This window comes from Petromyzon marinus, chromosome 34 (assembly GCF_048934315.1).
Source record: "Petromyzon marinus isolate PM22_M1 ecotype Great Lakes invasive population chromosome 34, UKy_Petmar_22M1.pri1.0, whole genome shotgun sequence".
NCBI classification, from domain to species: Eukaryota; Metazoa; Chordata; class Hyperoartia; order Petromyzontiformes; family Petromyzontidae; genus Petromyzon; species Petromyzon marinus.
The window spans coordinates 2,793,975-2,808,797 of record NC_133700.1 but is presented as its reverse complement, the minus strand read 5'-3'; the positions used below and the strand labels follow the sequence as shown (position 1 = coordinate 2,808,797).

General features: G+C 45.8%; 1 protein-coding gene across 5 annotated transcripts in view; it reads right to left on the bottom strand.

The window, feature by feature from the left end:
• The window catches only part of LOC116948580 (histone deacetylase 4-like), an 85,304-nt gene that overhangs the window by 38,542 nt on the left and 31,939 nt on the right, over window positions 1–14,823 (bottom strand). For 2 of the 5 annotated variants that reach the window (XR_012945915.1, XM_076071622.1), the window contains exons 3-5: window positions 2,328–2,557; window positions 1,971–2,100; window positions 1,571–1,625 (exon numbers count right to left, since the gene is read on the bottom strand). Coding sequence is in view for 4 of the 5 variants with exons in the window: in XM_076071622.1 (XP_075927737.1) it covers window positions 1,571–1,625; window positions 1,971–2,100; window positions 2,328–2,557 (415 nt within the window). In the remaining variant the exon portion in view is untranslated. Of the gene's footprint in view, window positions 1–1,570; window positions 1,626–1,970; window positions 2,101–2,327; window positions 2,558–10,293; window positions 10,516–10,709; window positions 10,903–10,999; window positions 14,359–14,823 lie in introns of those variants that run through there. The other 3 variants (XM_076071626.1, XM_076071624.1, XM_076071623.1) reach the window with 3 other exon arrangements.

Here is a 14,823-nt window from a genome sequence, read left to right as displayed (position 1 = left end):
AATAAAAAGTGTTTAGTGTTTAGACCACACAAGGTTAACCTGTCCAGGGGATGTGGAAACGGATGAACGTTTGTAATGTACATTCTCAATGCAGTTTCCAACAAAGGTGAACACAACTAAGAAGCGATTCTTGTCGTACGTGTACATGCAAGGGATCTTTTGCCAGTCCACTGCTTGATGAGGACCTCTTTCCAGTGCCGTGCACGTCACCGAGGCGGTCAGTGTGAGTTGGTGAAGGTGGGGAGCAATGGACGCGAGGACATGCGGTACAATTGTGGAGTTTCCTGCGTTGCCCTCCACTGCCCACAAAGTAACCCCCGAAGCAGCCAACAACCACCTATTTATATTCTTGTTTCTTTCGGTAAAGTCACGTAGAAGGGAAACAATAAAATAATAAAAATATAAAACAATACAATTCTCACGACGTTTCGACTGCAACACAAGTAATCATCATCAGGTGTGAAAAGCACAACAAGAAATTTTGAAAAAAGTGGCAGTTATTTTTATTCTTCAAATTTTCTTGTTGTGGTTTTCACACCTGATGATGATTGCTTGTGTTGCAGTCGAAACGTCGTGAGAATTTTATTGTTTTATATTTTTATTATTTTATTGTTTCTCTTCTACGTGACTTTACCGAAAGAACCAAGAATATGAATCCCTGCAGTCACGAAAGCTTTAAATAAAATTTAAACACCTATTTAATAGAGGTTTTTGGGTTACATCACGTAAATGTGTCGTTAAAACCCGCCACCACCCGACACAGCCAACTAGTAAGGGTTGTCATGTAAACAGAACATGCCAATTCGTCATTAGAACAGCACACCGGTGTGTTGGAGAGCCAAGCCACAACATTTACAATCTGAGTACTGTGTTGTTGTTGATATATTTACGCGATCAAACCCAAAAACCTCTATTATGGATGATATTGGTCGCGAAAGCCGACGTGTTAAACTAACCACCTATTTATGCATGGTGGTTGCCCATTCAAGCCCCAATCGGGCTCAAACCTGCTTAGCTTCTGAGGCCTAATGAGATCGGATGCAATCCAGGTGACTTGATCTCTATGTAATTCTTGTTAAAAAGTAAAAAAAAACAAGAAGCTGTGATTTCGATTTAAAGCTTTCGTGACTGCAGGGATTCTCATCTTCTTGGTTCTTTCAGTAAAGTCACCACGTAGAATGGAAATAAAATAACAAAGATAAAACATAATAAAATTAAATTCTCACGACGTTTCGGCCACAACACAAGTAGCCTTCCTCAGGTGAAGAAACAGAACTGTCGGGAAGACAGCGCTTCAGTGAACACTGCCAAGCTTGGCAGCATCTTTTAAGCTGGGTCGGCGCAGATCTTCCCGACAGTTCTGTTTCTTCACCTGAGGAAGGCTACTTGTGTTGTGGCCGAAACGTCGTGAGAATTTTATTTTATAACGTTTTAATTTTATTATATTATTTCCATTCTACGTGGTGACTTTACCGAAAGAACCAAGAAGAAGAAGGTGTGACTTGCATCAATGCCCAGTGCATTCAAAGTGAATGATAAATACACATTTGGAAATATATGTGGCATTCACCTGCTCTTGACAAACTGCTGGAGGTGTTTCCTGACGGCAGGACTGGCCACGGCACCTGAAAAGCGAACATCGTGGTTAGGATGCAGAGCTTTCTTGCCCACCAATGCCAAATGTGGGTGCGCAACTGGCCGAGGGTCCCACAGCTGTATCTGTGCAAAATAACCACCATTGGAGATGAAACCACCGACATGTTTGTAAGGTGGGACATTCTGTTCCCCCCTCTTGCGCTGCAATAATAATCGTAAGGGCAAACCAAAAAAACTTCACGTTATTTGCTGTTAATGCCAAAACATGTTTTTTGCTCAGAGGAAGAAAAGAAGACATTGCACCGTGGCACGAGTTTAATGAGCCCAGGTGGATGCGAACAAGGTTATGCGTGGGTGTGTTTGCAAAGACGTACTGTTCTGGTCCTTATCCTTGCGTTTTATAGCATTGAGCTCCAGCTGCTGCATTTTCCTCAGCCGATCTCTCTCCTGCTCCTGCATCAACTGCCTCTCCAACAACTCCTGCTGCTGTCGCAGCGCCAGCACCTTAAGGCAAGCAAACGTAGTCACAAACAGCCGCTGTGTGTGTCAAAGCAGCTGGGTTACGGTGCATCAAAAAAGGCACTTCGCCAAGTCCTCGTTATTTAATCAATGGAGGGTCGTGCCCCTACAATGCACCGACACTGCGCACGCTGGACAGCGAATCGCTCGATTCGTAAAGGTTCATCATCGACGAGCAGACGAGCGCCCCGCTGGGCAACGCGGTATTATACCTGCAGGCGGTCCTGCAGCTCGGACTGATGCTGCTGGTTCATCTCCTGGTACTTGCGCTGGAACTCGGCGAGCAGCAGCTGCTGCTGCAACTGGTGGTTCCGGCGCAGCATCTCCATGTCCATGCTGAGCTGCTGGTGCAGCGAGGAGCGCGGGTCGGGGCCCCGCTGCTCCAGGGGGGGCCCCCGGAACACTGCCTCCAGCTCGGGCCGCACGCTCGAGGGCAGGGCGCCTGCGGGGCAGACACGGCCAGCTCAGGGTTCGCACGCCACGCCACCGAGGGCAAGTGACGAGCAGCTAACCTCGACGACATCGTCGAAGCTTATCAAAACGTACTCTTTGGTTCTATTGGGTAAAGTCACGTAGGTAAAAAAATAAAACAACAAAAATCACGACGTTTCGGCCACAACACAAGCGGCCTTCATCAGTTGAAGGGACCAGGCTGTCTCGAGGACAGCGCTGGAGTGAAACACAGCCACGCTCAGACCGCGACCTTTAAGCTGTGTGCGAGGAAACAAGGTGCCTTGACAAAGGAATTAGCATAAAAATTAGCAGTTGATTAGCCGACTTAGCATGATGAACGGTGTAGAGGTGGTGTACATGCGGGTGAACATGCCGGTTGGCGCGGGGGGGAGAGGGAGTTTACCTATTGATGGTGTGAAAAGGGAATTTTTTAAGAGCTGCAAAAGTTTGGGGTACCTTTACTTGAAAAATATACTGCACCATTGAAAATTAATTTAATGTTTGGTTCGATTTAGAACACCTTTCCAATGGTTGCTTAATTTGAAACCATCTTCTCGGTTGAAATTGTGTCTGTGTTTGTAGATCTGAATTGCCTCGTTAACAAATCTCTGATAAAAACCCCGTGGGTTTGCAAAGAACCTTGGTATCGAAGAAAATTATATCGTGATCACCCACAGCGTTGTAACAGTGATCAGCTACGGCAGAAGAATTCGTTCTGCCGTGTTTCAAATCTGATTTGTGCTCGCGAATTCGGTCAGAGACATGTCGCTTTGTCTCCCCGATATAGCAATCACCGCAGGTACAACTCGATTTGTAAACCCCGGGGTACTGTAAGTCAGGAATGACATCCTTCACGGATGGGATCACGAATTTTGCGTACTGTATTGAACTGGACCTTTTGTTGTTTTATTTTTTACCTACGTGACTTTACCGAATAGAACCAAAGAGTATGGATCCTTGCAGTCACGAAAGCTTTAAATCTAGAACTTATCAAAATACTGCTGGATGAAAGTCTCCCCCCAAAATCGTCATCATCATTTACACGATCATGGAATCGAACATTCCAACTTGGGCCTGCAAACGACCTGACTTCACAGTTACATCATATCTGAGATATATTCCACTCCCTTGGCTATATCCATATGTTGATAATTCTGTCTCTCAGGGTAATACCAAGCGTGGATCTCTCCATGAATCTTAGTGAACTTTTCAGCTCTTGTCCCATGTTCTTCATGAATTTTCATGTTTTTGTGAACCCTGTCAGTGCAGGTACTAAATACTGACTAAATACGTCTATCTTTAAACAAATTGGTACTGTTTCACATCGTAAAGTTCAGCTTCCCAAATGCATTCCTACCTGCTCTCGATATCAATACAGCTTAATTGTCAACTTACGCAACATACCCTTGATTTCCCTATGTTAACCAGGCGATCAAATAATCGATTCTCTCACTCTTCCAGCCAGACCCTTTCTTGACGAGGATTCAATTAATCAACCGACAAGAGCAGAAACGATTTCGTATTCATACGCCGCACGTATAAAATAAGCAGAGCGACCAAAAAATAAAAATCCAAATATCAATGCAAGCGCCCTTTAGGACAGAAACCTAATTTTATTTATTCGTCAATACGTGACGGGTGCCAGAGGGGCGGCTGGTGCACCGCGTATGGCTAGCATGCTGCTCACGTCGGGCTTTTGTTCGCCTTTAATGAAAAAACCAAGAGCAAAAGAGCAATGAAAAGCTACGGAACATTTAGTATGCGTCTAAAAATACTCGAAGGCTGTCCACTTGAGTTAGCGGTTACTCTTACAGAAAACAACAAGAGCATTTTGCTCGCGGTAAGATGGAAAAATAGGGAACAACATTTCCCCAATTATGTTACTTTTAATTTAGGAATTTTATTGGATTAACAAAAAGAAAACAGGCCAGCCTTTTAACCTACGAGCTGAACAAGGCTTGCTTTCTTCAAATCCTCAATCATTAGTAGCTCAGAAACCAAGATCTCCAAGCAATGTGAAACATGTTTTACATGTTAATAGCTGGCGTTTAAAGACTGTGATGGGGGATATTACGTGAAGCAGTGACATCCAACCTCTCTCTAATTTGTAGCAGATGTGTTCACGGAAGGAACTTCTAACATCTACACACACGGCTTGTGATGCGAAGCCATCTCCATCATAAATAAAAAGCAACGAGACATCGGCTGAATAGGTTCATAATGTCACGTCTGCTTGTACTCCTTGTGCTAACGCCACGTGAGAATTATTTAATAAACTGATATCACCTGCTAAAACCAGCGTAATGCACGTGATGAATTAGCCTGTACGATATCCGTTATTATTGGTATGCGATTCATTTTGTTCCTCTCAGCCTATGCTTGCTCACAAATGTACCCGGAGCAGAGCATGAGCTGCGTTTGCCCAGTAGCCTGCCACCCGGAGCAGAGCGAAGGGGCGATGATGACGCATTCACTTCAGCTCTGTGGGGCTTTGTTTCCCCCCCTTCTGGTTTATAAATCCAAGGTGCCGTGGGATTATACTCAACGCAGCTATAGGGATATGCATTCTCAAGGCAACAAGTTGAGGCCCAAAGCAGCAGCCTCTGATTTAACAGTCGAGAGACATTTCAACTACAGCATTCATTGTGAAATGTTCCCAGCGTCAATACAGGCCCCTAAACAGAAACAGAGCCCACTGAGAATATTGAGCAAGAGGGTGGATGGGATATAAAAACAAAAAAAATCTCAACCCTTTTGTCAATCCACTGCAGAATGAATGCCTCCCGATGCCAGGGTAGTTTGACCATACTTCACTACACAGGTCAGTACAGGTTGGTGAAGCGGGGGAAGCCCAGGCCTTTTCAGATTTGCTTTCTGTGGTCATCGTGCAATGCGCTAACCACTGTGCCACCACTCAACACCATGGACAGTTATGTACACAGCTCAAGCTTATAATATGACGAAGGACTCAAAGAGTATTCCAGACACCCGTCCGCAGGTGTGCACACGAATAAGTATTTGTAAAGCGCAGGTGGAGGGAGGCTGAACATGGGGTTGTCGATTGATCCATGCGAGTCAAAATGAACATGAGATCAGTGCGCAGTCATTCAGTTGAGCACACGCAGGGCCTGCTTTCCTATCCAAATGTTGCAGCTGTATATTTTGAGATCCTTCAGAGGTGGCATATGTACACACGTCAGCAAAGGCTAAACTATTAGCCTGCCACCGATTGTACAATTCAAATTATTTCCTATTATGTCACGCCTCCCAACTGTTAAGAATTTTTTTGAAATTGGATGCATTCACTTGGCTGTTCTCGCACTCCTTGAAACAGAAGGAACAATTTTACCTTACAGTGGTAGCTGCATAAAATATAGTTACGTGGGTATAGTGAAGTTTTTATACAAACGCAGTGTTACAACTTTTGGACACACTGAGAAACAGGAACTCTGCATGACTGAACGTTACTCATTTTGTTACACAGGGATTGGTTACATCACTATTGAACCTGCACTTTTCAATAACAATCACAATACAACTTTCTATAACATTGAGAGCTCTATGCCGCTGTTTATGCAGGAACGTACCGAAACCATTTCTCTTCCCAGCATCTAATTCATTCCCGTGTTCCTAAGGCTTACACAAAGCTCAAGCAACAAACTGCATCCACGAGTTCAGTGTTCTTCACCAATTTTCAGAGGGGGGCCACTTTCGCTGTTAAGACATCAGTGTGAGGGCCGCCACACTGCAATGAGTTGTTTTCGCATTTTTGTATTGTTGGGGGCCGCACGTTAGGGGCTGCACTAAAGGCCACCAGGGACCGCCAGTGGCCCGCGGGCCTTGCAATCAAGAACACTGTACTAGTTCAACTTACGGTCGACAGGCATTTTTGTGCAAATGTTGCTGCCTGGGCAACCTTAGGTATTCATGTTTATTGCTGCAAATCTCCAGGAATAGCCACGTGGCAATGGATGGAACGCACTCCAGAGGATCGTCCACCCCAGAGATGGAATGATGAATTTAGTTCGTGTGCAGGTGCTGGGTGGATTCTCGCACCAAAGAACCATGAGCGATGGCCGTGCATTGGGGAAGCCTTCATCCAGTCGTGAATTGATCATAACTGATTATTATATTCTTGTGCATGGCAATATATTAAGGCTGTAAATGCCAATGTCAAGGTCTGCTAGCCACAAGAGGGCTTCAGGAGAGAGTTCGTGTCGTCTTGCTATTTCTCCATTGAAGGAGTGCAGATTATAGCGGTTTGCTAGATGGTCCATAGCTTGGGTTGCATGGCCACATTCTCCTTCATAAATGGAAAATTAAAAGACAGGCCACAGTGCGATTGTGGCCAGCATGGCTAATGATGGTGACCCATGTGCTGGCAGATTGTATCCTAATACCGTTGCAACAGAGCTCTGACTGTGGGGTAGGATTCAAAATCTTTAAAAGCATATTACAGCTTTTGTCAACTGACCCAAGTGTCATTTATTTGGGGGGAAAAAATAACACGAATAATCAAGCAAGGAACAGACACTACTGTTATTAGCCTGATATCTCCAAGTAAGAATTGCTTTTATCTATGTACTTTTTTAACCTTCCTCTGGAGCTGTATACGTATACGGTTTAAAGAATTAAACATCGAAAACAAGCATTAGAGAAAAATGCTCTCAAATGATTATAATTTTAAGAGCACGCAGCTCAAATAAAAGCGGTGAGTCACCATCTTTACACTGCAGAAATTGCATGAGCAGCGCTAATGTTTGTTGCGAATGGAAAAGCAACGTTAAGGAAATCTCAAGGAGGGCATTAAAACTTGGGTGAAAATTGTAAAAATGCATAACTTGCCCTTAAGTTCAATCAGCACAGAGTGGAACTAAAGACATTCTGCTTTTTGTGTTTAGTTTGTTGGCCTTCCGCCACACCTCCGATTAGCACAGTTGACTAAAGTTCAACATGTACATACATCGGTGTCTACCGGCATACACATGCAAGTATGACCGCCAAATTAATGTGAATGCCTTCATGTAGTGTGCTGCGGTTTCTAGGGAAACCTTACACATCAGAATGATAATTTCCATGCTCTCACAATCTAAGTTTTTCCATTTTATCATGTGCAGGCACAACATCGAAATACCAATTAAGATAAATATGGTGTAATTTTCACCCAGCGTGCAGTTCCAAAGTCAAACAGATATTGTCGCGTTTCAAGTTAATCTACCAATCAATTACATTAATTTTAAACACCGCCAACACCAGCTTGGAGGCACATGTGTAGATTTGCTTCGCGCTCATTGTTCAGCATTGATATTTTAGATCAGCCGAGAAAGAATGTCTCTTTGGTTATTGGCTGCTCGTTAACGCAGCAGTCGGGCGACTCTTCGCGAGAAACACCTCCTGCAGTAAGTCAGAAGAAGATTGGCAAAGGCATTACGATGCACGTGTGTGTGAAGGAGTGAGAAGGAGACTTGAGCAACATCTTCACGATGAGCCATGACCTATCCACTTGTAGATGAAGGCCTCCTCCCCCCCACCCACACAAAGCGCCACCATCTCCCACAGGGCCATAATGCAAAAAATCCATTTAGCGGTTGCATGCGAGCTGATTTCATTGCTCCATCTCCACAATGGACATACCCTCAGACATGTTTCACCCTTTGGCTGCCATCCATTATTAGTCTTGACCGCCGATGTGTCCGGCTCAAGCCCACTGACTCTGCTTCACAATGTGACCTTTTCAACTCGTTTGTGTTCTATAAAGCCACGTGCTCCCTGCATGCATCTCGCCATTCTTCCTTGCAGACTTTTCAAACTTTGTTCCATTTTCGTTGTCAACGTTTCTAATCCACACGGTCATACGCAGGCAATGTACAATTATTAAAACGTCCCTCCTGAAGCATTATGGTTACGTTGCTTTTCATTATTAAAAGCTCAATTTTGCAAAGGCAATCTAACGCGCTCTCGTCCGTCTCTTTGAGAATGTTGATCCCGGTCTTCCAGCTGTGTCCGTCCAAAAGACACCTTTAATTGTATGGCGAACTTTCTGTCTGAGACTATTTCTTTGTTTTATACAGTATTTATCTCAAGCCCGACCTCGCAGCCTTCTGTATTAAGTGATTCTATCATTTCCTGCAGTCCCTTTCCATTGGTTGCTGTAATTGCTTTGTCATCAACAATACCATTTTTGCTTCCAATTTTTGAATTCACACAAAATATAAATCGAGCCCAATTGAAACCTGCGAACCTGACAAAGTACATCGACTTCGTCTGTTAAGCTACTGATTTTTACGGATGTCAAAACGCACGCACACACGTCTGCCTGATGCCGAGTTGCTGTGTGAACTGTACAAGCTGCCCAACGGGATTTATTGCGCCAACATGAAAATGGTCCCAAGTGGCCGATTCGTGGCATGTGTATACGTTTAAAAGAACACACGCGCGTTATTTGCTAAAGCCATTCATTACCTGCAACACGCGCATTACGTATATCTGCCCCAAATGTTTTGGGGTTTTTTTACATTCATTAATTTACACGTGTTTACAATGAACGGCACTCGGATAAGTTCAGTATTGTTACATCCAGCGAAAGTATTGTTACATCCAGCGCACTAAAAACCCGGGGTAATGCACGGTCGTGCAAACACGGTTTGAACTGTTCAGTCACTTGTATAATTCCAGTGGAGAAGATCTTAAAGCAGCCGGCATAAGGGTCACTACATGAGCCCAAGGGCCCAGCTCGCACACATACGCCGCATTATTCGCGCCAACAATAGAGGTAACGTCTGCATTGTGACGGGGACGAGGTAGCTAGGTTATAGGCATCGACGATTCCACACGACGGAGAGACGAGAGCAGGCGTCCTTCCGCACGCACCGCCGTGCGTTCGCTTGAAGCCACGTCAACGTGGCCGCATTTTAAAAAAAAAAAACTGTAAAGTCAGAAAACACGGATTATGGTGGCTCGATCGCGCACGTGGTGAACGAGACCCACCGTGACCCTAATCTGCCCCGAGAAATGGGCTGGGGACCGGCGCGAGCGGGGCCAACGCTGCCCCCCCCCCCCCACCACCACCACCAACCCCCCCCCCCCTCCACCACCGCCCCCCACCACCACCGCTGCCCCCCCCCCCACCACCACCACCGCTCCCCGCAGTTTGCCGCAGAGCCAAAATAAACCGCGTAACCCCCCCCCCGTCACCCCCAGCGTGTTACCCCAACACGCTGGGGGTGCACAACACCCAGCGAGGTTTAAGTGCGGCGAACCAATGAGGTGCGAATGTGGCTCGGCGGTGCCCCCCCCCCCCCCCCACACACACCCCGTGGGGGGCTCGGCTGATAAGAGCTGCGAGCAGTCTGCACTGTGCGCTCACTACCCCCCCCCCCACAGACACCTCGTGGGGGGCTCGGCTGATGAGAGCTGCGAGCAGCCTGCACTGTGCCCCCCCCCCCGCCCCCCACGGAGCCGAGCGTGCGGCGACGCGAGCGAAGCCGCCGCCGCCGCCGCCCCTTCGTCGAGGAAGCGCGCGGCCGCAGGAGCGCGACGCGGAGTGGTCCTGTTGTTGTTGTCGTTTAATAAAACCCAATAGCTCGTATTAAAATTCACCTAGAGCGTTGGAAACCCCTTTTACAATTGTAGACCGTTTGCGAAGTTTAAATATAGCTCGACGCGGAATGTATTGCTTTTTATATATTTATAATAACAAAAAATTCCACGTGCGTAAGTACATACCAGCGGCGGCGTTTCAAGGCGATTTCCCTTTGTACGCCTAAAGTCAACGAGACGCCGATGCTTGCTTGCTTGCTTCGCTCTTTCAACGCGGTGGTTTTTTTTCTCCTTCGTCTTTTAATCCTCGCTTCAATCTCTCCCGCTCCTCGCCGCTCTCTTTTTTGACGGAGAAAAAACCCCAAAACGGCCCTGCCTCGCCGCGATAACTAAACCCCCCCCACTCAACTCACGAACAGCAAATGTGCCCGAGACACACACCACCACCACCACCACCCCCCCCCACACGCCTTCTCCTCCAAACATCGACGCTGGTTTCTTGTTGTTGATTTTACTCGCAGCCCAGGTCCGCGGCGAGCGCGCCCCTCGCAACAGCGCCGAAGAGAGAGAGGAGAGAGAGAGAGGAGAGAGAGGCCACCCACCGCCTGCACGCCAAGGCTGCTCCTTACGTCAATGCAAATCGCACAACCCCCGCAGCGCACATTTTCTTGCACACGCATCAAAACATTTAAACACTGCCCCCCCACCCCCTATTTATACCGGCGGCGGGTGCCTATAATGTCACGTTTCTCCCCGCCGCCTCGCACTCAAAACAATCCTGTGAGATCAGCGCAAGTCAACCAAAAGATGCTTCCAGAGGGGTGGGGTGGGTGGGGGAGGGAACACCCACTCGGGCAAAAAAGAATATTAATGCCGATTATTCTCCGCTTACCTGTTCACATTCTTATCCCATATTTACACTGCAAAGCCCGTAACCCCGACGTGGATTTAGAATGTTTTAAGCAATGCTGGTGGGGCATGGAAAGCCGTGGAGATCGGTGAGCAGATTACGAAATCACGTGAATTCTGGTAAATGACTGCGGGTGACCATTCATGCGCGGTTGCACAATTAGGTTTATAGTTTCTTTTACGAAAGAGGAAATAAAAATAAAGATTCAAAGCACAGGAGTGCACACAAAGCATATTTGCCTTGCCTATGAATGTATGGTGCCCGCAATTGTAAACTTTGCACGTGAATTTGCTTTAATCATGTGTACATTTTCAAGTCTATTTTTTTATATTTGAAATTATTGGTTAATTATATTTAGCAAAAAAAAAAACCCCAGTAATTTAACAGCATTCTCTCATGCTGAGAAATGTTAATTCTTGATGTATACTTACAGACGAGGCATACACGTACAAAAATCTTCGACACAAAAAGCTAAGGTTGCCGTAACGTTGTTCGTAATACACAAAACGTCAGAAGGCCAGAGCATGCTATTTTACAGGCAACCGTTTCGCGGTTCATAACTCACGAATCACCGAGCAGAACGAGCGATCACCAGCTGCACACCGTCTTGTTGATCGCACTGCTAATGATACTTCTCAATAAGCGTTAACTCCAGTGAACGCCCTGGGTGAGCGTGTTGCAAGCGCCACATCCGGGAAACGGACCGCAAGAGGCTTGTGACGGTCTCACGATCGGGTGCTCTCATTAAAAAAAAACAATGTCACCCTCTTTCACATTGCTACGCTTCCAATATCTTAAAACATTCAGAGATTCAGATGATACAATTGGCCAGCACACAGCCGTATTAACCATGATAAGATTTACGGTTTTTTTCCTTTTAACTTATTTTTTTGATGCTTCCAATGCTTAGTTCTATTATGATTGTGTGCCTGTTAAAGTAAGGTGGACTATTAAATGTGGCTATTCAATAAGTGTATAGCCATGTTCTGCAGTAGTATATTTTTTTGAAGAGGGAAATTACCCAGAAAAAGCTAAACTATGGGCAGGCCCAAAAGTAACTTAGGAAAACTCTGAACCGCGTTCAATGAGACTTCAGTCATTTCTTTATTATGAAATAAAACTAACCTGCCAGATTATATTTCAGCTGTAACATGTAACATTTCCTCTTGCACAATTTATGGAATTACTCTGCTCAAAAACGTAGCAGAAAACTTGTCAGACAAAGTTTTGCTTCTGCAGATTCCCGCTGCCTAAGATGAATGGCCAAGCAAAAAAGCTTTCAATGGATTGCAAGGCAAAGGTAGAAGTCGAGCGGTAGGAATTGAAACGCGATACAAATGAGATCTCACAGATTGCAGGCGCGGCAACAAAGACAAACAGTGGATGGAGAATGCAAGCGCAAAGGTCAGCGCAAGCGGTACGTACACTTAGGTGTAACGATGGATAAACGAGGCCACTGCATTGCCGGCAATTCACCAAGTGCAATTCGTACGAAAGAATGGGAGATGGTAGTGAGCAATGATGCAAAGCCTCTCTGCGGGTTTCCATGGGCGCCTACCAGGGACCGCTGGGGTGCCTGGGGTATGTTCAAGGGACCCCCTTTCGCTCTTCCCTCTGGCGAGTGGCCAGAGTTCACGGCAAAAACAGAGCAAAGTGGCTGAGCGAGGTCCATCAAAAACACGTCTCTTCTTTCCACTGTAATGGCCAGGTAAACGTGCGGACGGCAATACATTAAACAGTGCCTGCTCCTTCAGGAGAACTTGTGCAATGCAATCGTAAGACTGTTGTAGCATCCCACGTTAAATAGTTTCATTGTTACATAATGCCATTGGCAGTCGTAAATGGGTTTTGTGACACGTAAAAAGAACTGCGCATAAATACGTATGCCTTCGGGAACAGGGAGATGAGTGTACCTCCCAAATGCTCAGTTGTGCAGAAAATCACTTACATTCATTAACACTGTTTATGATGCATGCAAATTATACGCAGTCTTAATGTGTGTGGTAATGATCAAGATGAAGCGAACAAACTTATGAGATAACGTTATACGAATGAGACGGCAAGAATACGATAACAACAAAAATAGATTGTTGAATCTAATTTACATTTTACCAGGTAAATCACACTGAGCTATATAGCTTTTTTTTTTCAAAAGTGACCTGGCCACAAATTATGGCTCAACGAAGTGGCTTATCATGTGGACATTTATAACAGCCACATACTCTAAAGGCGTTGATGTTGATTGTAAATGTGGAAGGAAAAACCGGAGGACCTGGAGAAAAATCCACACGACAATGGGGAGAACACACAGACTCCAAATATACAGGCGTCAGGGTCGGGATCGAACCCAAGACCTCCTGTATATCGCACGAGGTCGTAACATCTTGCCACCGTGGAGCCCTCTTTGGTAAAATTATATTTCTCTAAGTTTAGCTGCACAAAGCCACTGCTTGAAGCCGTCACACTCCCTTAGAGACTGCGAAGCGGGGTGCTCAGCGTGCAAACTCTACTGAGCCCAAAACACTAAATCCAGGATTTAAAACATGTCTAAGAACCAAGCATTTACTAGTGAGGGAAAAAAGTATTTGACCCCCTGCTGATTTTGTACGTTTGCCCACTGACGAAAAAATGATCAGGCTATAATTTTAATGGTAGGTTTATTTGAACAGTGAGAAACAGAATAACAACAACAAAAATCCAGAAAAACGCATGTCAAAATTGTTATGAATTGATTTGCATTTTAATGAGGGAAATAAGTATTTGACCCCTCTACAAAACATGACAGTACTTGGTGGCAAAACCCTTGTTGGCAATCACAGAGGTCAGACGTTTCTTGTAGTTGGCCACCAGGTTTGCACACATCTCAGGAGGGATTTTGTCCCACTCCTCTTTGCAGATCTTCTCCAAGTCATTAAGGTTTCGAGGCTGACGTTTGGCAACTCGAACCTTCAGCTCCCTCCACATATTTTCTATGAGATTAAGGTCTGGAGACTGGCTAGGCCACTCCAGGACCTTAATGTGCTTCTTCTTGAGCCATTCCTTTGCTGCCTTGGCCATGTGTTTTGGGTCATTGTCATGCTGGAATACCCATCCACGACCCATTTTCAATGCCCTGGCTGAGGGAAGGAGGTTCTCACCCAAGATTTGACGGTACATGGCCGCGTCCATCGTCCCTTTGATGCGGTGAAGTTGTCCTGTCTCCTTAGCAGAAAAACACCCCCAAAGCATAATGTTTCCACCTCCATGTTTGACGGTGGGGATGGTGTTCTTGGGGTCATAGGCAGCATTCCTCCTCCACCAAACACGGCGAGTTGAGTTGATGCCAAAGAGCTCCATTTTCGTCTCATCTGACCACAACACTTTCATCCAGTTGTCCTCTGAATCATTCAGATGTTCATTGGCAAACTTCAGACGGGCATGTATATGTGCTTTCTTGAGCAGGGGGACCTTGCGGGCGCTGCAGGATTTCAGTCCTTCACGGCGTAGTGTGTTACCAATTGTTTTCTTGGTGACTATGGTCCCAGCTGCCTTGAGATCATTGACAAGATCCTCCCGTGTAGTTCTGGGCTGATTCCTCACCGTTCTCATGATCATTGCAACTCCACGAGGTGAGATCTTGCATGGAGCCCCAGGCCGAAGGAGATTGACAGTTCTTTTGTGTTTCTTCCATTTGCGAATAATCGCACCAACTGTTGTCACCTTCTCACCAAGCTGCTTGGCAATGGTCTTCTAGCCCATTCCAGCCTTGTGTAGGTCTACAATCTTGTCCCTGACATCCTTGGAGAGCTCTTTGGTCTTGGCCATGG